This window comes from Myotis daubentonii, chromosome 5, assembly GCF_963259705.1.
Source record: "Myotis daubentonii chromosome 5, mMyoDau2.1, whole genome shotgun sequence".
NCBI lineage: Eukaryota > Metazoa > Chordata > Mammalia > Chiroptera > Vespertilionidae > Myotis > Myotis daubentonii.
The window spans coordinates 19,487,387-19,513,065 of NC_081844.1; the positions used below are offsets into that span (position 1 = coordinate 19,487,387).

The 25,679-nt window shown below is 56.7% G+C and overlaps 1 protein-coding gene across 20 annotated transcripts in view; it reads right to left on the minus strand.

Moving 5' to 3' along the window:
• MAST3 (microtubule associated serine/threonine kinase 3) overlaps window positions 1-25,679 on the minus strand; it is a 37,845-nt gene that overhangs the window by 2,784 nt on the left and 9,382 nt on the right. For 5 of the 20 annotated variants that reach the window (XM_059696229.1, XM_059696218.1, XM_059696228.1 and 2 more), the window contains 25 exons: window positions 20,040-20,128; window positions 19,887-19,959; window positions 19,700-19,720; window positions 18,918-18,996; window positions 18,395-18,555; window positions 18,149-18,224; window positions 17,677-17,886; window positions 17,493-17,594; window positions 17,139-17,271; window positions 14,999-15,060; window positions 14,541-14,626; window positions 13,545-13,753; window positions 12,706-12,844; window positions 8,100-8,232; window positions 7,720-7,885; window positions 7,131-7,232; window positions 6,372-6,494; window positions 5,550-5,659; window positions 4,325-4,458; window positions 3,592-3,836; window positions 2,991-3,197; window positions 2,443-2,669; window positions 1,933-2,055; window positions 1,252-1,388; window positions 941-1,122 (listed from right to left, as the gene is read on the minus strand). In XM_059696229.1, the coding sequence (XP_059552212.1) occupies window positions 941-1,122; window positions 1,252-1,388; window positions 1,933-2,055; window positions 2,443-2,669; window positions 2,991-3,197; window positions 3,592-3,836; window positions 4,325-4,458; window positions 5,550-5,659; window positions 6,372-6,494; window positions 7,131-7,232; window positions 7,720-7,885; window positions 8,100-8,232; window positions 12,706-12,844; window positions 13,545-13,753; window positions 14,541-14,626; window positions 14,999-15,060; window positions 17,139-17,271; window positions 17,493-17,594; window positions 17,677-17,886; window positions 18,149-18,224; window positions 18,395-18,555; window positions 18,918-18,996; window positions 19,700-19,720; window positions 19,887-19,959; window positions 20,040-20,128 (3,329 nt within the window). Of the gene's footprint in view, window positions 1-940; window positions 1,123-1,251; window positions 1,389-1,932; window positions 2,056-2,442; window positions 2,670-2,990; window positions 3,198-3,591; window positions 3,837-4,324; window positions 4,459-5,549; window positions 5,660-6,371; window positions 6,495-7,130; window positions 7,233-7,719; window positions 7,886-8,099; window positions 8,233-12,705; window positions 12,845-13,544; window positions 13,754-14,540; window positions 14,627-14,998; window positions 15,061-17,138; window positions 17,272-17,492; window positions 17,595-17,676; window positions 17,887-18,148; window positions 18,261-18,394; window positions 18,556-18,917; window positions 18,997-19,699; window positions 19,721-19,886; window positions 19,960-20,039; window positions 20,129-23,044; window positions 23,345-25,679 lie in introns of those variants that run through there. The other 15 variants (XM_059696232.1, XM_059696231.1, XM_059696219.1 and 12 more) reach the window with 9 other exon arrangements.

The following is a 25,679-nucleotide window of genomic DNA, read 5'->3' on the forward strand; positions in this document are numbered from 1 at the left end:
CCGGGAGGGACCACAGGAGGGCTCCAGGGCGTGTCCAGCCCATCTCGCTCAGTCCCTGATTGGCCAGACCCCAGCAGCAAGCTAACCTACTGGTCAGAGCATCTGCCGCCTGGTGGCCAGTGTAACTGGTCGACCGGTTGACTGTCTGCCCCGTGGTGGTCAGTGCATGTCATAGCGAGCGGTTGAGCAGCCTTAGCATATCATTAGCATACCACCAACTGAGCCACACCAGCCAGGGCCAAAGCCCTAGCTCTTATTCACCCACTTCTCATCTGATGACTCATTACTCACTGGGCTAAAGATACCCATTCACAGTCCATCTGTCCACTGGTCCCCAGAGTTATCCAACAAGGGCCCTCCTCCTTGCCGGTGCTCACCTCTCCACTCCCAGGCCTCAGCCCCAGGGGATGGTTGGTCTTAGGAAGGCAGAGATGACACAGATAACCCCTGTCCCACGAGGTCAGGGGCGGCCAGAGGGAGAGAAGTAGTAGGGGTTCCCAGGGGCAAGGGGGGCTTTCTGGAGGAGTAGATCTGTGGTCCTCCAGGAGGCTTTCCCGGCCTCTCTCAGAGCTGGGGGCTCTCACCATCCTTTCCCACACGAAAACGAGCTTTCCATGCCCTTTCGGGCTCATATACCCTCTATGTTTCCCTGCTGCCCACCAATTCAGCCCAGCTCTTAGGCCTGATCCATCCTCCAATGTCCTCTCTTCAGCCTCCCCCAGCTTTCACATCCCTCCAGTCTAGACCCTTTTACTCATGACGTTCCCTCTGCTGAGCACAGGTCCCTGTCCCTGCACCTGTCTCTGCCCACCTCCAGCTTGCCTCTTGGACTCCAGGCAATCGGAAAGGCTCTTCTGATCATCTGTTTCCTACGTCATGTCATTCCATCTTCCCATCTCTGCCCGCTCCCTCCTCCCCAGGTGGTCCTGGGTGCACCCACCTGCCAGGGCATCAGAAGCGGGGCTACGGCAGGGCATAGTGGGGCTGGGGGAAAGGCTGTGGGTGGGTGAGCCTGGGAGGCTCTCGCTGGACGACAAGGAGTGGTGGAGGCCGGACGAGAAGCTGCGGCTTGTGTGCAACACCGACGACTGTTTCGAGATCTTCTTGAAGAGTGACTTCCGCCTGCGGGTGAAAACGCCAGGTGCTCAGGTACCCCTGCCCTCAGCGGGAGCTTCCTGACTGCTACCCCAGTGCCCCCCGCCCCCTGCCCCAGCTGATGCAGGCTCCCCCTGCACACTCCCTGGCTCTCACCGGTCCTGCGTCTCACGCCGGCGGCTCCGCTTGCTCCTGCGTGCCATGCGGCCCTTGGCCATGCTCTTCCGGGCCGGGCCCACCTTGATGGACGTGTTCTCCAGGGCTGTGGTCCGAAGGGTGATCTTGTTGCTGCTCTGCAGGAACGATGGCAAGAGGTCTGTGTGCCTCCATCCCATGCGCACCCCACCCACTCATCTCCTATTCATCCTTCAAAGTCCCAGATCCTATCCAGCCCCGTCTCGCCTAACGATCTACCATTCACTGGGCCCAAAATACATGCCCACTGTCTGTGCCCATCCAATGAGCTGTCCATCCATATGCTGGTTCCAGGAGCTACTCAACCTGGGGCCTACCTCCTCCCATGTCCCCACCCCCAGGCCTGAGCCCCTGAGGACCTCTGTCTGGTGGAGGCAGAGATGGCATAGACACAACGGGCTGGGAAGGGCTTCCGGGAGGAGGGGCCCTGGGGGTGATGTTAGGAGCCCGAGAAGGAAGCACATTCTAGTCCGAGGGGAGGGCGAGTGCAAGGCCTGGACTTGGGAAGAGCAGTGTGGGTAGAGGGGAGACCCAGGGAGAATCAGTAACAGAGGCCAAGGGGTGGTGGGGATACTGGGAGCCCTGAGGGAGGACAGCGGGTGGGGGTCTGGGGAGTCCTGAGGACAGCGGTGGGGGTGGCACCTTCAGCAGCAGCTCCACGACGTCCATGTGGACCAGCCCCAGGACCGACTCCCCATTGACGTGGGTGATGAGGTCTCCGGCTCGCAGGCCCGCCTGGTGGGCAGGACTCCCCTCCTCCACGCTCTGGGGGAGACAACAGGGTCAGCAGTCCCACAGCCGGAGACACCAGCAAGCTGCTGCCTCTCATGCTGCCTCGGTTTCCCTGACCTTGTGGAGAAGGGAAGTGCCAAGCCCTGGACTGGGGGGAGGGAGGACAACCCGCCCACTGTGCACTTGCTGCAGGAGCCATAAGCTTCATGCTCACCGAGGGTCTCTGTCTCCCCGTCCATCCCTGTCCTTCTTGCCCAACCCTCTCCCTATAACTGACAGGGACGGCAAAGGCCCAGGAGGCACCAGCTCTCCGTCCTGGGCCCCCAACCGCACAGACTAGAGAGCGCACCATGCCAGGGCACAGCCAGCCCCAAACAGAGTCAAGCTGCCCCCCCCACCCCCACCCCCAAGGCAACTCACCCAGACAACATGGTGCACAGTGTAGACATCACTGTCGCCCATGTAGACACGGATGGCCCGCAGGCTGAAGCCGTACTTCTTGCCAGAGCAGTGGATGACAATGGGGGGCCGCAGGCTGCCACACACAGGGGATGGGTCCCGGCTGGGAGAGGAGTCACGAGATGACGGGTTCGAGGACAGTGAGCGTGGGGACAGGGGGCTCATAAGGGGGCCGCCGCTGCCATCATCTGCAGGGACGAGGGTTAGGGTGTGGGTCACTCCCTCCTGGCACCCCCTAAGGGAGCCTTCCCCTCCCACCATGCTGACCACGCCGGCTGCTTCACTGCTGCTCCAATGTCCCAATGCCAGGCCTTTACACATGCAGTGCCCTCTGCCAGGAAGGCCAGTCTCTCAGTTCTCCCCGGTTCTAACCCCCTCTCCTGGGGCGCAGGCCAAACATCACCCTGAAGGACCCTCCAGCTCCTGACACCCCAGCCAGAGAAGACCCACCCCATGATTAAAATGGAGACAGACAGACAAGCAAAGACAAGGCAGGCCATGGACGTTACCGGCCGTGATGATCAGCGACAGGGCGGACACCGAGGCTGACTTGGGCATGCAGCCCCCGCTGGAGGCGGCCCTGGACTTCTCAGGGGCCGGGTCTTTAGGGGCCCTGAGGCGGTGGCCCCGGCTGGCGTCCAGGGCCCGTGGCGTGGAGTGTCGGGCACCAGTGCTGTTGCTCCGTAGGCGCGTCGGACCGAGGGCGGTGGGGTCGGCTGGGAGGTTAGCAGGGTGAGTGGGTCAAGGTCGACAGGCGTGGACACGGTGCAGCCTCCTGGCTTTTGCTCAGGCAGTTCCCTCTCCCTGTGCACCTTCCTGCATTCCTCTCCCTAGAACGCTCCACTCTTCAAGTTCCCTCTTCCCGGAAGCCTCTCCTCCACTCATCTGACCCCAGCTCCCCTTCTTGGAGCTCCCTAGCCCCGTCCCTCTCTCCAGTCCCGTCCTGACCCAGGGAAGCGAGAGGCTCCTTGAGGGCTTCTCCAGAACCTTGGTCTCTCCTATCTTAAATATTCTCTGAAGAACATCTCACCCTTCAAAACCCATCTCAAATAGTCCTTCCTCTGGGAAACAGTCCATGATACCTCTCCTTCCACCCTGGGCCCCACCTACCAGAGAGGCTCGAGGGCTTGGGCACTCCTGGGGCGGCTGCTGGGGGCAGATCCGGCTCCCCCAGGATGAAGACAGGCCTCTTGGGGCCCACAGGGCCTGGGCCAGCTCCCTCGTCCTCCGACGAGAAGGCGAACTTGGGCATCGTATCGAGGCTGAGGGTGCTCATGAGAAACGGGCTGGGTCCCCGCTCAGGCTGGGGAGAGGATGAGTAGCAGGACGAGCCCGAGGATGTCCAGGACCTCAGCCTGAGCAGGAAAGAGTCCAAGTCACGCCTATCAGATGCCCTCGCCCCGGGACACCCAGGCACCCCCAGCCGTCACATCCGACTAGTAACTCTTAGCCCAGAGCCAGAGGCAATTATAAATACAGGGCGAGTTCCCTGTGCCTGCTCCATTCTCTGTGTCGACCTAGAGAACTCCTATTCGTCTTCTAAAACCCAGTTTCCAATGCCCATTCTCTAGCAGACATTGGTTATTTCTGCTGAGTCTGGACTTTGAAGAATGGAAGGTGTTCTGGGCCGAGGGAACGGTGCAAGCAAAGCCCGGCAGCGGACGGTGCTACATGTTCCGTGCGGTTAGGAATGCAGAGCCAAGGGCAGTGACGCTAGGAGCCAGGTCGGCAGGAGTCTGACAGGTTGGCCAATATGTTTGACCCTTTTCAACGGGGCCACTAGGAAGCTCTTTCCAATGTTATATTTTGTGGCTCCGCCTCCCCTAAGGCTTAGCCCACCTACCGGACCTCAGTGCTCAGCTGGCGGCCACACTCCCCTTCGCCGCGTTCCCACCCTTCCTCCCGGTCCTCACTGAAACTCTGCTCAGTGAAGGGGGGGGTGGGCTGCACGGCCAGGAACTCCGAGCTGCTGTAGACCTGGGAAGTAATAAATGACAGCAATGGAAACGGAGGCAGGGGCCGCATCCGCTTTCTACACGCCCAGTGCTTCCCTGTGATTCACTTGATTAGATCCTGACTCAGCACGTCCCTAAAGATAGCAGAGTCTGGAGCCCACTGTACCGGTGAGAAACTGAGGCTCAGAGGGACCAGACCCCAAGGGGGCCACAGCTGGGGTTTCCGCTGATGAGCAGGACAACCTGCCCGGGGCCCAGGCCCACAAGAAGTGCAGAGGCGTTTTTGAGCAAATTATAAACAAAGGAAGGAACTTAAGTTAAGCTTGTGACATTGTAAAATGACACGCAGCCCAGCCGGCGTGGCTCAGTGGTAGAGCGCCGACCTACGAACCAGGAGGTCATGGTTCGATTCCCAGTCAGGGCCCATGCCCGGGTTGAGGGCTTGATTCCCGGTGCGGGGTGTGCAGGAGGCAGCTGATCCATGATTCTCTCTCATCATTGATGTTTCTCTCTCTTTCTCCCTCTCCCTCCCTCTCTGAAACCAATAAATATATGCATATATATTTTTAAATGAATAAATAAAATGATACCCAGCATAGGAGCCCTAGTTACAATATCCAAAAAGTAGAAACAACCCAAATGTCCATCGGCCGATGAAGTAATAATACCTTGTGGGCCATCTACAGGATGGAAGGTTACTCAGCCATGGAGGGACGAAGCACTGACATGTGCTACCACGTGGGTAAGCCTTGGGCACGAATGCTGAGTGCGAGAGAAGCCACACACAGAAGCCCAAACGTGAGTCCCTCTGTATGGATTGTCCAGAAGAGGCAAATCCACAGGCAGGACGCAGACTGGTGCTTGTGAGGGGCTGGAAGGGTGGGCGTAGGGAGTGACTGCTAATGGGGATGGGGCTCCTTTGGGGTAATGGAAATGTTCTGGAACTAGATTGAGTTGATGATTGCACAGTATTGTACAGGTGCTAAATGTCAGTGACTTGCACACTCTAAAACGGATAAAGTGGTATATTTTATCATAAAAAAAAATATGCAAACAAACAAACAGCTTGCCATGTTTCCTGAGCACTTTCTATGTCCAGGGCCCGGGCCTCACCTTGCTGAACCGGTGAGAGCAGGACGAGAACTGGGGGATCTCCGTGGATGACTCCTCATCGTTGGTTTCATCGTCCTCAGAGCCGAGGTGCCGGTACCGTTCTGAGCGCGCTGCAGGAGGGAGAGGCGCACACAGCCCACGTGAAGGGGCTGTGAGGGTCGTGGGGTGTGTGGAGAGGGTGCGGCAGGGGCACCACATGGCAAAGGCTTCCAAGTGGGACTATGCCCTGTGTGTTTAGGGACAAGTGGCTGGGGCAGCAGAGTGCGTATCGGGGAGTCCCCCTGAGCTGTGTCCATGAAAGCGGTGGGACCGTGGGTGGGAACTCTTGTGTCCACGGGTTAGTGTCTTCACCCTTGAGAGAGGTCACCCAGAATTAGGAAAATGGTGCACCTCCAATGTAAAGTATGTTCCTCGTCTTACAGAGGAAGAGACAGACACTCAGAGAGGACCTCTGACATGCCCGAGATCACACACCACGTTCTGAAGAGGTGCTGGAAACCAAGGGCCTTGGCTGTGTCTGGCTGAAGCCCTGAGGGGGACGAGCCCTCTACAGCAGCTGGGCAAGGTGCCCCGCCCTGTGCGACAGACGGGGTTCCATGCTGGAAGGCCAGCCTGCTGCAAGGCCCGGGCAAGGATCTGCCACATTAGTGCCCTGCTGTCCTCGCCCACAACGTGAGCAGGTGCAGCACCTCCTGAACCCAGAACAGGAACCAGCTGGCAGACCTGCCTCAGCTTCTCGGGAAGTTCAGGAAGTTGGAAGCTCTAGGCCCAGGGTGAGGGGGCAAGCACACACCCCTCTCCGCTCCTGGGACTGGTACTCACTGTCGAAGTAGCTGGTGTCGTCCTCGGCTTCCAGCTGTGGCACGAACTCGGCCTTGTGGCGCAGAAGCCCTGCCCAGTCCAACGTCCGGAAGAAGGGGTGCTGCTTGACCTCATGGGTGCCACCTGCAGACATGCCAGCTGAGCACTGTGGGCCCTGCCCCAGGCTTCCCAACACAGAACTAGAAAGATGGGGGTTGGGGGTGGGGGGGAAGCCGGCCACCGTTTAAGAGCCCGGAGAGGAAGAGCTGGGGCTTGAACCCAGGCCCGGCTCCTCCTTCTGGTGGATGCTGGGTTCCCACCACCCGTAGAAGCCCCAGGGCCTTAGAAGGGCTTCCTTCCTGGGCCGTCCCCACGTTGCTGCTCCCTGGAGTAGAGCTGACTGCATGAAGGTGTCCTGTTCCCCAGCCTCGGCCCCACTGTCCTCTCCCATGGCCCAGCTTCATTATGAACATGACGCCCCATGTTAACGGGTGGCTGCACGTCTCAAATGGTTCCTTAACCATCCACTAGGTGACTGTGGGAGCCACTGGGGTGGGCCATTGAGGACCTTAGGGCACGGCCCCTGGTGATCTTGCGGCTCACACACTCACTCAGCCTCAGAGTTCTCCCCCTGCACCGGAACGAGCCACCTGCTATTCCTTCAAGGTCTTGTGCTAATTCTTGGCAAACGCCTATGCATCCTTCAAAACCCCAGCTCCCAGTCCCTCTCCTCCGTGCAGCCCGTCAGGAGTTCTTACTGACCCCAGCCTCCACACATACCAGTGCCAAGACGGTCCAGGGGGCTCTGCCGAAGGAGCCTGGTGATGAGGTCCTGGGCGTCAGCTGGCAGGGCCTCCTCCCCCTCCGGCCACAGGATCTCATCTAAAATGGGGGGGGGGGGGGCTGGGATGGTCAGGCTTGGTCCCGCCGCCCAGCCTCTGCTCTGGCTGTGCTGTCTGTCCAGAGCACCTTCCCATCTTCTACGTGCGTAGCTCCCTCTCACCTTCAGGTGTTTGCTCACAGGTCGTCTCTGAGGCCCCCACAGCTCTCTACTTAATGCAGCGCCCCCAGCACCATGGCCCCTCTCCCTTCTGCGCCTTCTCCTTCTTGGCATTTTTGGCATCTAATTGCTCGATAATTTGCTTATTTATCTTGCTAACTGTCCGTCTTGCCTACCAGACAGTGAGTGCCAAAGGGTTGTCCATGGTGTCCGCAGCTGTGTCCCCAGTGCCCAGCTGGGGCCAGGCATACCATAGGCGCATGGCCCACACCTGGGGTGGCCCCATCTCTCTCACAGATGGGCAAACTGCTGCCCTGAGCCCCAGAGACTCAAACCCGTGGCCCCCCGGGGGGCGGGGGGAGGACGTACCACTGACCACCTGGCCAAAGAGCTCCTCGGGGGTATCTCCAAAGAAAGGCACACAGCCCACCAGGAACTCATAGAGGACGACGCCCATGGCCCACCAGTCCACCGGCTTGCCGTAGCCCTGGCGGAAGATCACTTCAGGGGCGATGTACTCGGGCGTCCCGCACACCTGGGATAGGATAGAACGGGGGACTGAGGACGGCCCCCAGCCCGAGAGAAACCCCGGAAGAGTCAGGGAGGCCGGGGCCAGGCTGGGAGCAAGGGGTGGGCAGAAGTACAGGGGACAGTTCATTTTCTCCTTTTTTACAGCCAAGTCTCACCATGTCCTGGGGTCAGGCTCCAGGCGGAGGGGGCCCAACAGGCAGGGGCACCTGCCCACCCACCTGCTTGTCCATGAACTCCCTGGTGTCCTTCTCAATGTGGCCCTCGTAGAGGTTGGTGGCCATGCTCATGAGCCCGATCTTGGACAGGCCGAAGTCGGTCAGCTTGATGTGGCCCAGCGAGGTGATCAGCAGGCTGCGGGTGGGCGGGCGGAAGGCTCAGGCTAGGGGCCCAGCGGCCCTTGAACTTGGCTCCACCCAGGATGGGCCAGAGCCCCCCGGGGGATTAAGAAACCCTTCCAGTGCACAGCCACATCATCACAAGAACCAACGGGTCTCAGGCAGTATGACAAATCTGGCAAACGTCTCTGTGCACCTATTGGGTACATTTGGTGTTGCTATTGAGCACCTACTGTATACTTTGCTGTGCAAAACTAAATTTTCTGGGAATCACAGCATCTTCCAACTGTGTGTTACACCATCTCCTGAACACCTGCTGGGAGGCGGGGGGGGGGGGAGGGGTGGTATCTAGTGTACTTTTGTACACACATCCATTACTGTAACAAATTAAACACTTTGCAAGCACCCATTTTTTACATTCCATGTTGAAAATTGAGCCTGGCCAGTGCAGCTCAGTGGTTGAGCATCGACCTATGAACTAGAGGTCACAGTTCAATTCCCAGTCAGGGCACATGCCTGGCTCAATCCCCTGTGTGGGGGTGGGGGTGGGGGTGCAGGAAGCAGCCAATCCATGATTCTCTCTCATTAAAGATGTTTTCTATCTCTCCCTCTCCCTTTCTCTCTAAAATCAATAAAAATATATTTTTTAAAAGAGAAAAGAAAATTGAATATATCTCAAGGACCTGATATACACAGAAATATATCTGTGCACCTCATGAGTGGACCCATTTTTTATTTTTATTTTTTTTAATATATTTTATTGATTTTTTACGGAGAGGAAGGGAGAGGGATAGAGAATTAGAAACATTGATGAGAGAAACATCAATCTGCTGCCTCCTGCACACCCCCTACTGGGGATATGCCCGCAACCAAGGTACATGCCCTTGACCGGAACCGAACCTGGGACCCCTCAGTCCGCAGGCCGACGCTCTATCCTCTGAGCCAAACTGGTCAGGGCTGGACCCATTTTTTAAAAACTTGCACATCTAGCCCTGGCTGGGTGGCTCAGTTGGTTCAAGTGTCATCCTCTACACCAAGCATGTCAAACTCGCCACCCACAATGAATATTTTTGCAGCTCAGACAATATAATGGTATGTAAGAAACGTTTTAATAAAAATTTCGTAACTTAATTTTTATAATACTGTTATAATTATTAATAACAAACTACAATGTTCGATAATGACTGATTACTATAATCGTGTTGCATTCATTTCCCTTACGCGCCTTACACGCAGGCGTACCCTTTCTCTCCACTAAAACCAGCAGCGAATGTTTTAGCAGCCAATGGCCACGTCATTAGTCTTGTACTGACTTGTTTGGTGTGCGCAACAGGAAATATTTCGCTTTCGGAGAACAAGAAAAATAGGTTTGTGTTATGCTTATTTTGTGTGTGTGTGTGTGTGTGCGTTACGATTATTAATTGGTGCAGTTATTCAGTGTCTGGTAAGTTAATGTTCAAGAAACAACATTAATTTTTATTAAAATGTTCTATTATTTTATGTAACGATTACTCATTTATTTCAGCCCTTTGTTGAATTCAGCATGTCTCTATCGAAATAAACCTACGTTTCTATGAAAATTGAAGCTTTTGTTTTTTTGTGGCTCACGTAAACTTCAACCTTGTTTATTTGGCCCGTGTTAGCCTTTGACATGCTTGCTGTACACCAAAAGGCTGTGGTTTCGATCTCCAGTCAGGGCGCATACGGGAGGCGACCAATGTATGTTTCTTACTTTGATCTTTCTCTCTCTCTCTCCCTCTTGCTCTCTCTCCTTTCCTCTCTCTCTAAAAAAAAAATAAAATAAAAAAAAATCAATAAAACATATCCTTGGGTAAGGATGAAATAAAAAACAAACTTGTACACCTACCATGTATACCACTATTTGTTTTCTTGCTTAAATATAGAAATTATTTACTAAATGATCGAATCACATGGTCCATCTTTATAGTCACATTTTCATGTACCTCCTAGAACCCTCTCCTGCTTAAAAACAAATTTCTGTAGAACTCACTGTATATAGCCAAGTTGTTGGATGAGCCATCTATTTGGCACCACTTGTGTACCTCAACTCTGTAAAAAAACAATTCTGTGCACTTATTATGGGTATTCACTGTTTTTTAAAAATAAGATTGTTTCTTGAGCAACCACTGTGTGCAACAGCTGCATAAAAAACACTTTGGTGCCCTAACTGGTTTGGCTCAGTGGATAGAGCATCGGCCTGCAAACTTGAAGGGTCCCAGGTTCAATTCTGGTCAAGGGCATGCACCTTGGTTGCGGGCACATCCCCAGTAGGGAGTGTGCAGGAGGCAGCTGATCAATGTTTCTCTCTCATCAATGTTTCTAATCCTCTCTCCCTCTCCCTTCCTCTCTGTAAAAAATCAATAAAATATATTAGAAAAACAAAAACACTTTGGTGCCCTAGCTAGTTTAGGCTCAGTGGATAGAGCGTTGGCCTGCGGACTGAAGGGTCCCAGGTTAGATTCTGGTCAAGAGCACATGCCTGGGTTGTGGGCTCAATCCCCAGTAGGGGACATGCAGGAGGCAACTGATCAATGATTCTCTCTCATCATTGATGTTTCTATCTCTCTCTCCCTCTCCCTTCCTCTCTGAAATCAATAAAAATATATTTAAAAAAATAAAACACTTTGGTGTAGCTGTCAGGTACAGCCACATGCTCCAACACCAAGGCCGTGCGACCACCAAAATTTCCTGAGCTCCTACGGCACACTGTCTAAAATACGTTCATTTTGTAAATACATATACATTTATATAATTGATTTCAGAGAGGAACATCAATGATAAGAGAATTCCTGATCGGCTCTTCTTATAAATGAAATGATACGATGCCTGGGATTTCCTTCAAATCGTCCAGCAGGGAGGGAGGAAAGGACTGGCCAAGTGTTGGCAGCTGTGGAACCTGAGTATGGGGGTGGGCACTTCTGTTATGGGCTGAAGTGTGCCCCCCAAAATACACACGCTGAAGTCCTAACCCCCAGTAACCATGGACGTGACCTCACTTGGAGAGAGCGTTGTTGGACATGCGATTACTTAAAATGAGGGCAAATTGGGGCAGGGCAGCCTCTAATCCAATATGACTGGTGTCCTTGTAAACAGGGAACATTTGGACTCAGACATGCACAGAGGGAGATGTCATGTGAACACTGAAGTGACTCTGCCACAAACCAAGGAACTACCCGAAGCTGGGGGAGAGCCTGGAACAGGTCCCTCCCCGGTGCCTTCAGAGAGGGTGCGGCCCTGCTGACACCCTGATCTTGGACTTCCGGCCTCCAGACTGTGAGAATACACTTCTGTTGGTTAAACTGCCCAGTCTACGGTATTTTGTTATGGCAGCCCTAGAGAACTAATGTACCTTCTCTTGGCTTTGGGGTGCATTTGAAATTTTCCAAAGATTTATCTGAAGCACCTACTGTGTGCACCCATCCCTCCCTCAACCCTGCAAAGTTGGGCACCTTCTAGCCCCGTCTTGCAGGTGAGGATGCTGAAAGGGGCAGGCCCTTCATTGGGGTCTGACCTGAGACACTCGGAAGACCCCACCCCACCCCACTCCAGCCCAGGATGATCTCAAAGAGGCCTGTTGGGCACACAGCTTCCTTAGAGCACTGAACACAGGCCCGGTATACAGCAGGTGCCAAATACACATTGGTTTTGTTTTCTAAGCCACTTGCAAATTACAAGGTGCTCTGAAAACACACAGGGCTCTTACCACTTACGTTCACACCTCCACATAGCAAGTACCTAAGAAACATGTGGTTCTTGCTTCCTATCCAGAGGGCACTCAATATATGGGTGGCCTTTTCCTTTGTACACAGCAGGTGCTCAATTAATGCAGGGGAGAGCGCTTAGAAAATTATGTAGGGACTACAAAGCATGAAGGATTATTCACATTCACATGCATGTCTCCCAGCCACCCATAGAGAACCTGGCACACAGTAGGTGCTTACTAAATGCTAGAATAAAACAAATATCCCAAGACTCAATAAACATGGTCTCTTCCTTTCCTTCCTGAACTAAAACACAACACGTGCTCATGACATGCACACTCCCTTTCTTCACATATAAGGTCTTGCAACATGCATGTTCCTTTTCCCTGTATATAGCTGGCGCCTCATAAGTGCATGTTCTTTCCCCTTGTGCAGTAGCAGCTCCGAGTGCATGCTCCCATCCCATGTGCAGTTCTGCATCCTAAGTGCACATTCCCTCCCCTTTCCTGGCACCACCTCCTAAGTGCAGTCCTTTCCCTGTATACAACAAGTGCCTATTAAGTAACTGCTCTCCTCTGTACACACCAGATGCTCAAGATGTGCAAGTTCCCTGCCTTCCTGGCGGTAGGGGCCCCATGTTGCCAACAGAATCCAGATAGGTGGGGCTCCTCAGCAGCCCCAGGGGCTACTGAGGCCCCGCCCCCCTGCCTGGCTCCAAACCCCACCCCCAGCCCTCGGGGACCCGCCCTGCGGCCTCAGCTGCTTACTTGTCAGGCTTGAGGTCTCGGTGCACAATGCCGTAGTTGTGCAGGTATTCCAGCGCCAGGACCGTCTCCGCGAAGTACATGCGGGCCATGTCCACGGGCAGCGGGCCCATGTTCTTCAGAAGCGTGGCACAGTCACCGCCTGCAGGGGGCACACGTGCTCAGAGGCGTCGTCTCCACAGCCCTGCCCCATGGCTCTGTAGCTCCCCGCCTGGTGCATAAGGTCCCCAGGGGGTCCTGAATCCGGGAGGGGAACCGGGCAGGGGTCTGGGGAGGACAGACCCTGCCTCCTGATTTCCCCGGATAGAGGAGCAGCTGTGTCAAGTGCACAGCGGTTTCCCTGTACACAGCTGGTGCCCCCAAAGTGCATGCTCTCTCCTTGCCTGGTAGCGCCCTGGTGCCCGTTCAGGCACTTACCTGAAGGTACTGCTCTATCCTGAACTGCAAACCTGAAGCCGAAGCTCCCCCCCAGCCCCGCCCCCCCCTTCTTCCAGCCTCCAGGCCTGTCCACCAGTCTCCCCTGCAAGGATGGGCATCTTTCCCCTGCCCTCCGGGGGTCCCACCCTAACAGCGCCCCCCAGACACAGATAAACCCTGGGGTTACGAGGAACCCACACTCGCTGTTGCTGCCTTGGTGGCTCTCTGACCCAAAGACTCCCCACCTAACACTCTCCTTTGGGCTCCCCCAGCCCTGATCCCCCATCGTAGGCTGAGGGCTTCCGAGGCCGGCTGGGAGCCCCTGGAGGACAGAGCGGAGCCCAACCTGGCCAAGGCAGGGCTCTCTCCCAGGCAGAGAGGGCGAGCTCGCCGCTGCTGGAGGCGCGCCGCCCCCGGGACCGCACCTTCCACGTACTCCATGACCATGCAGAGGTGGCGCCGGGTCTCAAAGGAGCAGAACATGCTGACCACAAAGGGGTTCTCCGCGAAGGTGAGGATGTCGCGCTCCACGAAGACCTGCTGGATCTGGTTGCGGAGGATCAGGTTCTGCTTGTTGATCTTCTTGATGGCGAAGCGCTGGCGCGTGTCCCGGTGCCGCACCAGGTAGACGGCCCTGGGAGACAGGCGGGGCTGGTGAGGCCTGCGCTCGAGGCCCTGGCCAGCACGGGGACCCAACCTGGGCCCAGGACCCCGCCTGCTGGGCGTTGGCCGGTGCGGTGCTCTCCATCTGGGACACCTTTCCCCCTACCTGGCCCCTCTCCCAAAGCAGCCACCATAGGTGAAGCTGCCCGCCCTGGTGTCCCACGAATGAACCAGACACGGCCCTGGTGTGCCGGCCCTGAGAGTATTTATTCATTCACAGCAGGCGGAGACCCATTAACTCAAACGCCTGCACCCACTCAGGGGTTTAACTATAATCCAAATAAGCAGATTTTTAGCCACTTCGTGCCTGCTGGCTTGATAGACTTGATGAAACTGTACCCAACGGCTCCCAGACACAGATAAGCCCTGGGGTTATAAGGAACCCACACATGCTGCTGCTGCCCTTTGGGGCTCTCTGACCCAAAGACACCCCACCTGGCCACTGGGCCCCTCTCCCATCTTGCTCTGCTGGTCTCATGCTGTCGGGGACTCGCCACTCCCTCCCCTCTGCAAATCTGTCCAAGTGGCCGATAATGCTCACTGCGTGTTACTGCCACCATGTGGTCATCTTTTTTCCTGGCCAGAACCCCCTACACCTGGATCAAGGATGAGTACATTCAAGGTCGTGCCAGCTGTGTTGCATCTCCATATACCTCTGCAGGCCTCAGCTTCCCTGCCTGTGCACTCAGGGGCTGCTGGGCCTTCGCCATCTCTGTGGGCATCTGAGAAATGGGTTTGTGGGGGACCTGAGGACTCACCCATAGGCCCCATTGCTAATGAGCTTGATGGTCTCGAAGTCACTCTCACATGGCTTCCTCCGTGACGGACCAACCAGGGCACGGCTCTGTGGGACAAGAAGGGCTCAGGGTCCTGGCTCCCTGAGGAGTGGTTTGGGCTCCTCCGGCCCCCAAATCTTGGTGCCTGATGCTACTTTCTCTTCCATCTAAAATCCAACTCAGTGTCCAAGTTTCTGAGCTTTTGCTCAAGATGTGCCCTTTACCCAGAAAACTCCTACACATCCTTCAAAACCTTCCCAGTGCCCCCTCCAGCCCTGCCCAACCTACACAGCACAGCAATCTAACTTCCCCCACCTTCCCCTCATAGTCACAGGCATGTATTAGGCACCAGCCATGCAAAACTTCTGCAAACCCAGCCCCTCCCACAGCTGCCTGGAAAGAACAAGACAGGTATAGGGACCCAAAACTCTGTGCCTCACCTCCAGGGACTCAGGTGCCGGGGACTGTCCTTTGTCATCAAGGTGACTCAGAGGCACCATCTCTGCAAGACAAGGGAAGAAAGAGCCTTGGATGGGGCCTCTCCACCTTGCCTATCACCCAGATTTCCTGAGGCCTCCAAGGCTCATCTGGGGCTAGGGCTGTGGCGCCTCCCCTGCCCAGCTCCCATGTACTGACAATGGGCCCTGACCGTGTCCAAGTCTGAGCGGAACTCAGGAGGCTGGACTAAACAACTGAGGAACTGTCTAGAACAGGGGTGGGCAAACTTGTTGACTCGAGGGCCACAATGGGTTCTTAAACTGGACCGGAGGGCCGGAACAAAAGCATGGATGGAGTGTTTGTGTGAACTAATATAAATTCAAAGTAAACATCATGACATAAAAGGGTACGGTCTTTTTTTTTTTTTTAGTTTTATTCATTTCAAACGGGCCGGATCCAGCCCGCGGGCCGTAGTTTGCCCACGGCTGGTCTAGAAGGACGAGCAGGCAGCCCAAGCTCCAGCTACTCAGCTTTCATCAAACCCTGGCTCCTAAAAACCTCCTAACTCGGGGTGTGGCCAACGGGGAGGAGCCCCCTTACAGTCCCGCCCGAGGTTTTGGCAAAAGGTTGGAGGCGGTGAGTGGTCCATGAGTTGTGAGCTGTGACAGTGGCAATGAAGTCTCACGGTCCCAGAGTTAGTCTGGAAGGGGGGGTGGAGCCTCAGGGGTGAGAGAGACCTGGTTCAAATGCAGCCCCTTCCACTCTCAGCGGCCCCCCAAGGTATTGGGTAGGTGTCCTGCCCCCACAGCCTCAGTCGCCATCTGCCTCACCACTTCCTACGCCCTCTGACAGCAGGCCCGCCCCCAGCCGAACCTGAGTTATTTCCACTGGACAGACAGGAAGCCAGCTTCGGCCACAAGGCCAGTCCACCAGTGGTCTGGCCTCGGGCATACCTGTGTCTGATCCCCTGCTCTAGCTCATCTGCCTAGAGCAGTGATGGTGAACCTATGACACGCGTGTCAGAGGTGACACGCGAACTCATTTTTTGGGTTGATTTTTCTTTGTTAAATGGCATTTAAATATATAAAATAAATATCAAAAATATAAATCTTTGCCCTGACCGGTTTGGCTCAGTGGATGGAGCATCGGCCTGCGGACTGAAGGGTCCCAGGTTCGATTCTGGTCAAGGGCATGTGCCTTGGTTGCGGGCACATCCCCAGTAGGGGTTGTGCAGGAGGCCACTGATCAATGTTTCTAACTCTCTATCCCTCCCCCTTCCTCTCTGTAAAAAATCAATAAAATATTAAAAAAAAAATCTTTGTTTTACTATGGTTGCAAATATCAAAACATTTCTATATGTGACACGGCACCAAAGTGAAGGTTTTTCAAAATGCTGACCTGCCGAGCTCAAAAGGTTCGCCATCACTGGCCTAGAGCCTCAGTCTTTCCAGCTTTGAATGGGGACAATGGCAACCCAGTCCCATGTTAGCACAGCAATAATGCTAGGTGAACACTGGCCACTGAAACCAGGCCTTGCCAACCCCCTTGCCTCCAGCCAGCTCCCCTTTCCTGAGCTATACCCCTCTCCGCTGCTCTTCCGACATGCCAGACACAGTCCCTCCTCCGGGCCTTTGTAGTTCCCCTGCCTAGCTCCCCCTTTTTCTCTCCCAGACCTGCATCTGGTCACCTCTCCATCCTCAGCCTGAACGTCACCTCTTCCCAGAGCCTGCCCTGCCCACCCCAGGACAAGCCATTCCCAGTTCCATCTTGGCTCCCCAATCCTGGCTGTTTGGGGGAGTCCTTGTCTGCAGGTGGCCTGAACTGGCTCCGCATCCACCCCTGGGGCCACCGTCAGAGGAGACTGGAAACAGGCTTTGTGAATTTGCAGGACGATGTGAAAGTCAATGCCAGTGGTGGTCCCCTGGTGCCCTGGCCCATTTCACTTGGCGTTTGAGAACACAGAGGTCCCAAGGCCCTGGCAGGTCACGGGGTCCAATGTGCAGCCACCTGACCCTGAAATCTCGGGCCCTTTCCCCATAGTGGGTCCCATAGGCGACCAAAGGCAGAAAACAGACAAAGATAATATGACTATACCCCTGCCTCTCCTCAGTCTCCTTTCCTCCCTGCCCTACGTCAGCTCACCCTCCAGAGGGTCCTTCGCCAGGCCCAGCTGCCCAATGATGTACTGCGGCAGGTCCGTCTTGATGCCCTGGCCCTCTCGAGCCTGGCCCTCGGCGGCCTCCAGCAGGTGGTAGAACTCTTCAGGGTCAAACTCCTGGGGGTGCAGAGCTCTGGTCAGCCCGGGCTTGGTCTCCCCTCCAGGCCCTTGCAAACGCTGTTTCCTCTGACCTGTGGGTCCAACTGTCCCCGGGGTCCCCTCCTACAGGAAGCCCACCCAGGCTGGCAGCCTCTCCGGTCCTACACAGGGAGAACTGCGTCTTGTCTCCTGGGGACCCGGTCTGAGCTCTGCTCGACCCCTGCGCTGAGGAGACTCACGAGGCACTCGAGGAGCCTTGCTGGCCGCGAGATGATGATCAGCAGCTTCCGGACCAGCTGGACCACGAAGCCGACCTCCTCGCTGTCCGAGCGCTCGTGGGCCTGGGGGCGGGTGGGCGGGGCATCACTCAGAGGCCCTGGTCCCTGTCCTCCCCCGCCCGGGGACCCCCAGCCCCCCACACACATCCTGCAGCAGCCTCTCCAGCTTCTCTTGCATCTCCAGGAAGTAGCGGGAGGTGACCAGGGCCTCTCCAGACTTGGCCAGGCAGTCACGGGCCAGCTCCACAATCTGGTGGTGGATGAAGCCCAGGACGCCATCGGCCAGGGCCAGCTGGGCACCGGGCGAGTAGGCAGTGAGGAACTCCTGCAGACGGCCCTCCATCTGGGCCGTGGCCTGGCGGGGGCAGAGGGGTGACCTGGTCATCGGACGGGACTGGGGAACAGCACATGCAGGTGGAGGGCAGGCGCGACAGTGGGGGGAGAGGTGACTGTGAAGCCTATGGGGTCGGAGGACTGGGGGAACATTTGAGACCCGGAGGGAGAAATAGAAATGGACAGATGTGGGGACACAGCCAGGGCAGAGCCTGCCTGTCTGTCACCGAGGGGCAGCAACGTGGAGGGGGGTTGGGGCCCATCCAGCCACAGGCACTGCCCACCTTTGGGAACCTCTCCCGGTACACATGATTCATCATGACGATCTCATTGTCGAAGGTTCCTGTTGTGCGTCCAGGGCTGAAGGGGGGTGATGATCAGCTTGTGACATAGGACCTGAGACCCAGCCCAGGGGAAGGGGGCTGAGCCAGGCTAGGACAGGGTCAAGGCCAGAAGCGGGGAGGAGCCATGTTTTCATCCAAAGCCAGCCCAGGGAGGTGCCAGGGCACGGGCTAGAGGTCAAAGCCCACCTGAGGCTACGGGAGCGGGGTCGAAGGCGGGGTGAGCGGTGGCCACCCTCCTCATCAGCCACACTCTCCGAGCTGCGGAAATGCTTGGACAGGAAACGCAGTTCGTCCGGCGTCGGTTGGAAAGGAAGCTGGTGGAGATGCTCCCGGGAGGATGAGCTCGACTGGTAGGAGGGGGTCAGAGTCACGGGTTGATGGTCAGCACCACAGCCAGGACCCCAGCACTACCCCCGCCCCCCCGAAGGCCCAGAATGCCTGGTTCCTATCCCTTCATACCCCAGCCTGTTCCACATGGCAGCGCCAAGATCCCCTCTGGCCAGGCCCTGTGATAACCTGTGTACCCTAGGGGAGCTCCTGGGGCTAAGTCTGGGTTCTCTGGGGCCCCCCACATCGCCTGGAACACAGCACAGGGGCAGCGGCCAGGAATCTGCTGACTGCACAGCTATCTGACCCCTTGAAAAACACAAAGGCATGTCCCCCCACCCTGCACCCGCCTGTCTGCCCGCTAAGGTGGGACTGTAGGTACCGAGACGGTGGAGCTGGGCGTGTTGGTTCCATAGCCAGAAGACGGGAGGGATGCGAGGGACCATCTTCTGCCATCAGCCCTGGAAAGGAGAACCAGAATTGGCAGGAAGACCAGGGCCCTTGTGGTTTGTGGCTGCCAGATTCTGGCCCCACTGGAGGAAGGACTCTGTAAGGCCGAGAACAGCACGTCAGGGTGGGCAATTCCTCTATGTTTCTTCCTCGTCCTTATACCTCTCCTGGAGTCCTCCCTGACTCCAGCAGCCGGTGCCCACACCCCGCCCCCCCGCCCCCCGCCAAGCTGCCACCCCTCCGAGTTGCACCTGCTGGGGGACATGCTGGCTGCCTCCGCCAGGCTGAGGACTCCCCAAAGGCCAAAGGCCAGCCCCCCATTCCTCAGCCTCCCAGCGGGCACTCAATAAACGCTGAATGAATAAGTGACGTGTAAAAGCCTGGCACACATGCCCTGGCTGCGGTAGCTCGGCGTGTTAGAGCGTCGTACCCATCGCCAAGATTGCGGGTTCAATCCCGAATCAGGGCGCACACCCAAGAAGCAACCAATGAATGCATAAATAAGTGGAACAACAAGTTGATGCTTCTCTCCCCCACCCCCCCTAAAATCAATCAGTAAATTAAACAATAAAATAAATGCCTGGCACAGAACAGATCCTCCATGAACTCTTGTTAAACTCCTATGACATGCGTAAATTGCTTTCAGTGAATTAGTATTTCTTAGACCCGGTGGCGTCCCCTCTCACCCCCACCCCTAGAGCTTGTTGCCATTACCTGTCTGTTCGAGAGATGTGGCTGCAGAAGACCGAGGCAGGGGCAGAAACCAGAGGGAGGGACCAACACCGGGCAGGGCCGGGAGGGGAAAAGGCCAGTGAGGAGGCAGGTCCATCCAGCGAACACACCCTGCCTGTCCCCTCAGCCGTCACGAGGACACCCTCCCCCCAAGCCAGGGACCACTCACCTCCGGGCAAAGGGGAAGTTGACAGCTGACACAGCCGAGAAGTTCCGGGGACTGTCCAGGGGGCTGTTGCCTGCTGATCAGGAGGCCAGGGGAAACTGAGTCATCGGGGGAGGAGAGAGGACACAGCACCCGCCCGCCTGCTCCCATGCTCACCGGTTGGGACTGACAGTGGTGACAGGGGCCTGGAAAGGGTTGGTGAGGGTGTTCCTACCACAAGGCTCTTACGGTTCCCGCTGCGGCAGCTGTAGGGGCAGGTGGGGGTAGGGTTAGGCGGTGGCCCAGGCGGAGCACACATGCAGCTGGTTTTGGGGCAGGATAGGAAACTGGGCGCGACCACTCCTGCTCTGCCCTTAACTGGACTCCCCCATGGCCCAGTGGGAGTCATATTTTCCAAATGTTATTTTTATTAAGTCTGCTATTACTGTTATTGTCAGTGGTGGCATGAAGCACTTCTGGCCTCCTGGTGGTCACTGCCCACAGCCAGGAGCTCCTGGCCTCACTTGGCAGGCTTTGGTGTTCACACTCCCACCCCCACACCGTTCCCATGCTTTGGCCACTGCCAGGAGCTCTGGGAAATAAGGCAGAGGGTGGAGAGGACCCTGGAGCCCACAGGTGGGTTAAGGCAGGCCCCCACCCCACTCCATGCACTTTTCCCCAGGGCCACTGCCCCATCTCTTGGCAACACTCCTCCCCCATCATCCCCCCCCCCCAAAATGCCAGCCTGACCCTTAAAAACCCTAAAGTCCCTAGGCCGCCGTGGCTCAGTGGCTGAGTACCCATCTATGAACGAGGAGGTTATGGTTTGATTCCTGGTCAGGGCACACGCCTGGGTTGCACATGCCAGTGGGGGGTGTGCAGGAGGCAGCCGATCAATGATTCTCTCTCATCATTGATGTTTCTATCTTTCTCTCCCTCTCTGAAATCAATAAAAAATATTTAAAACTGCCGAAACCGGTTTGGCTCGGTGGATAGAGCGTCGGCCTGCGGACTGAAGGGTCCCGGGTTCGATTCCGGTCAAGGGCATGTACCTGGGTTGCGGGCATATCCCCAGTGGGAGATGTGCAGGAGGCAGCTGATCGATGTTTCTATCTCATCGATGTTTCTGACTCTCTATCTCTCTCCCTTCCTCTCTGTAAAAAATCAGTAAAATATATTTTAAAAAAAATATTTAAAACAAAACAAAAACCTAGAGTCAGGATCTTGTGCAGTTGTGCCCTGTCTTCTGTTCTGCCAACACATTGCTTTCCTTCCTTCCTTCCTTCTTTCTTTCCTCCCTCCCTCCCTCCCTCCCTCCCTCCCTCCCTCCCTCCCTCTCTCCCTCCCTCCCTCCCAGCTCCTCTGGCCACCAGCCCCCTGCTCAGGCTGAGCCCACCTGTACCTTGTGCCCTGCCCCAGTGCCCACCCTGACAGAGGGAAGTTGGGAACGGCATTATCTCCAGCCACCCCCCCACCCGCCACCCGCCAACTCCCCCAGAACAGTCGCCCAGCAACAGCTCTACTTGCTCGGCAAGTGCATCAGCCCACACACCCCAGCTGCCGACACAGCTCAGCCACAGCTCTGCACAGGGAGGGAGAAGAAACCTCAAGCTTCACAGGAACAGGAACAGTGTCCCAGGGAGAAGGCACAGAGCAGGACAAGGTGTGGGAAAGCGGGGTCAGCCACTAATCCAGGCGACAAGCAAGGCGTGGGGGCTGGTGTTTGGATCCAGCCTGCGCCCAGCTGTTCCTCTGAGCCTCAGTTCCCCGTCTGTACACCAGGCAAGGTGCTGGGAAGATTTGATAAAACCAATACGCCGAGCTCAGCTTTGGGCCAGCGCTGGGTAAATAAATGGTGGTGGGGACATGCAGTACTGTTGGCTTGCAGGGCCTGGTGCATTGTCACAGTGCAGGTCATGCCTCCCCAGATAATTAAGTCACCATGTGTCAATCCCAACAGGCCAGGAGGTGGGAGAGACCAGATGTACCCATTTCCCAGCCTGGGGAAACCGAGGCCACAGAGCAACAGCCCCAGGGATTGTCTTCTGGACTGAGGTGCAGAAGCAAAAGTGAAACCCACAGGTTCCTGCAAAACTTCCTGCCCACCCCCACCTTCACACACAAACCAGTCCCACATCCTCTCCCGGCCCCTCACCTGGTTCCTCACCCCCACCTCCACTCCCATCATTTGTCACTTTCAATAACATTTGGGAAAAACACCTGGCGGCCTACCTCTTACTCTCGGGTGGGGTCTTTTTGAAAACAGCCTAATGGCAGATGTCAGTGGGGAAGTGGGCACCGTCTGCTCACTTTCTGAGCATCTACTGAGTGCTGACCATCTGCACAGCCCTCCCTGGAGAAGGCCCAGGACCCTGAGGCTCAATCATCACCCATGTGGTTCAACAGAGAATGAGAATATGGCAGAAAACAGGGGCCTGAGGCCAGTTTCCTGCACCCAATCCCTGAGGTGCTCATAAGCCCTCTACGGCTCTCCAGGGTCTGGGAGACGAGCCTAAACCCTTGGACTTGACATTCAAGGTTCCACCGCCCAGCCTCTGCCTGTCGCGCCCCTTTGGGAAATGTCCCAGCCCAGCACCCATGAGACACCCAAGCGCAGAGAGATAAAGGAACGGGTTGAGGTCACACAGCCTGGCAGTGGCCGCGCTGGCATTTGAATCTAGGTCCGGCAGAGCCCATAGCCCTCGCTCAGTCTCTGGTTTTCAGAAGGAGAAACTGAGACCCCAAGTCAGGCCAGGCTTTGTTCCAGGTTAAACCCAGCCTTTGGCGCTCCGGACACACGCTCGCCAGCCGCGTGCAGTAAACGTTTGTTTGTGAATCAACATTTCTAGCTGGGCCTCAGGGAGATCAGCGTCAGTTTTTCCAAGAAGCACCTCCCCCGTTCGGCCCGGGACGAGAGCCCTGGGTTCGAATCCCGTCTCAACTCACTGCTGCCTCATTAGTACCCCAGCTGCGACCCTGACCGACACACATCCACCCCAGTGCGGGGAACGAGGGACGCAAGAAGGGTGTCGGGGACACCTGCGGATGCCCCGATCCCAGAGCGTCCTTCTCCGTCCCCCTGCCGTCGCGCGCAGTGGCCCTCGCCACGCCGCCCAGACACACTCCCGGCAACTAGTGTCTATTCCGCCGGCCGCCGCGCCTTTACCCCGCGTGCCCCCTACCTCTTGGAGCGCTGCAGCAGCGCGCCCTTGGCCAAGCGGCTCCGGTGGCCGGGAGCCGCCACCGCCGTCCAGTAGCTGGGGTCGGACATGCTGCTGCTTCCCTTTGTGCCGCCCGAGGCCCGGGGGGCGCGTGGGCGCAGCCGGCGGCGGCCCGGGGCGAGCCTCCGCGGCGGGATCGGCCCCAGGAGCCCGGTGGCGCGGGGAGGGCATAGGGTGGGAGGGCGCCGCGGGGCCCGGGCGGGGTGGCGAGGAGGAAGCGCGCGCCCGGGGACCCCGCCCAGCGGGGCCTGTCGGGGCGGGGTGAGCGAGGCGGAAGCTGTGCCGGCAGCCCGCGTGCAGCCGAGCGGGTGGGGTGTTGCGAGGGCCGCGGGCGGAGGGGCGGGGCGTTGCCGGGGCCCCGGCGTGGAGAGGCCCGGCCGTTGCTAGGACGGGAGCGGCGGGGGCGGGGCGTTGGCGGTACTCGGAGGTGGGGCCTTGGAACACGGCTCCTCGCCCATAAAATGTTAATTCTGATCACGGCCCGCCCTTCCCTCCTCTCCGGCGGCGCGAACCCCTCCGGCTTGGTGCGACGCTCAGGGTCCATCCAGCGGCCAGGCCGGGCTCATGCCGCCACGCCCTCGCTGGCTCCACTCTTTGGAATACCCTTCGTGTCTGGCAGAATCCAGCGTCCCCTCCTCCGGGAAGCCTTCCCTTATGTCTCCCGGCCTTTGTCTTCCCCGGGCTCGGGCTCCTTGGCTTCCAGCATCTCCCGGTGCTGGACTGGCACCGAGGGATTGTTTAGCAAACTGAGCCAGGGCCTCTGACATGCTATGCTCTCTGCCTGTCTGTGTGACAGAAAGGCCATCAGCCTGGCTACAGTCAGGAATGTAATGCTGGATGTAATTTTGCAAGTCTCAGTCTTTTCAACTATAAAATGGGAGGAAAACAGGCCAAGATGATTATGCAAATTATATGTAAATGTAGCCTCAGGCGCCGAAACCGGTTTGGCTCAGTGGATGGAGTGTCGGCCCTGCGGACTGAAAGGTCCCAGGTTCCAGTCCGGTCAAGGGCATGTACCTTGGTTGCGGGCACATCCCCAGTGGGAGATGTGCAGGAGGCAGCTGATGGATGTTTCTCTCTCATGGATATTTCTGGCTCTCTATCTCTCTCCCTTCCTCTCTGTGAAAAATCAATAAAATATATTTTTTTAAAAAATAAATGTAGCCTCAGGCTAACTTCCAGGCCTCTGTTTCCCCATCTACACACATCCCTCGTGAAAATGGAAAGAACTGGAAGCACAGAAAGTGACTGTTACCCGGCTGGGGGTACAGTACGTCGCGTTCACTATGGAAGGAGCAATATCTCACACAGTAGGCAGTAAATGAATGCTTCCTCCTCTAGTGACGGCCCCAGTAATCCGGGGTCAGCATCACTGAGGGCGGCCCCTTCACAGGCAACATGACACTTGGGTAACTGGCCCGGGGCTGACGCTGCCACCCAGATCACATGTCTGCGAAGGGAGACTGAGGTATAGGGGGCATGCGGCTGCCTAGTGTGTAGCCCTAACCTGCTCGTCTCTCTTGCTACTGATGTTTCGTCTCAAGTCTTTCTGAGGCTCCCCCTCCTGTCCCCTCATGTCCATGTCACCCTCAGTGGCCTGCCTTGTCCAGCTATCTATTGAGTATCTCCCCAGGAATGCTCTCCAGGTTACCAGACCGAGCCATTGGGAGCGGGAGCTGTCTCGGGCAAGAGGAGTGTAGCCTTTCCCACCTATCCATGAGCTGTCCGAGCTGTCCTCACCCCTCTCAGTCCCATTCTCTGTGTGGCTTCCAAGTACCTTGGGTAGAAAATCCAAATTCTTCTATCCTTGGCATTCAGGGCCCCAGACAACACTCCTCCGACGATGCTGTTCCTGCCTGGAACAGCCTCTGTTGCCCCCTTGCCTGTGAGGGCCCAACTCAGGACCTTCTTTAACTCCTCTTACCACCACCACCACCACCACCACCACAGGCAGTGCCCTCCCAATTGCTTCTCTTTTGCCCATGCCACAAGCATTAGCTGAGCACCTGGTGTATACCTGGCTTGCCCTGAAGGTAGAGGATGGCCAGTACAGATCCAGGTCTGGCCCTCAAGGTTGCTCCCAGACCTCTGGGAGAGAAAAATAACCCAACCGTCACACAAGAAAACATGGAAATCACACCCATGATGGGATCTGGACGAGAGAAATAGATGGTGATGGCTGTAACCAGGGCTTGGGCACCCTTAAGTAGGGGTGTTCAAGGAAGGCTTCCTTATCTGTGGGCTTGATGGATACTTGAAAAACGAAGAAAAGAGGAAATGGAGAAAATAAAGCTCTGGGCAGAATGGACAGCGAGTGCCAAGGCCCTGAGGCTGTCCTAGCTCACATGCTGGCCGTTCTGGAAAGTTCAGGAAGCTGCTTGGCTAGAGCAGGGTGAGTGATGAGATGAACGAGGAGGAGGCAAGGGCATCAAAGGGGCCAGACCCAAGAGCCCCTGAGGCTGAGGGGACAAATGGGGGCTGTTTTTAGGGTGCTTAGAGGCAAAGACCCATTTCCTTGCCTGGCCCAAGGCAATGAGGATCTGCTGCCCCCTGGTGGCGAGTGAGGCAGTCCCATGACTTAAGCACACGCCCCAGA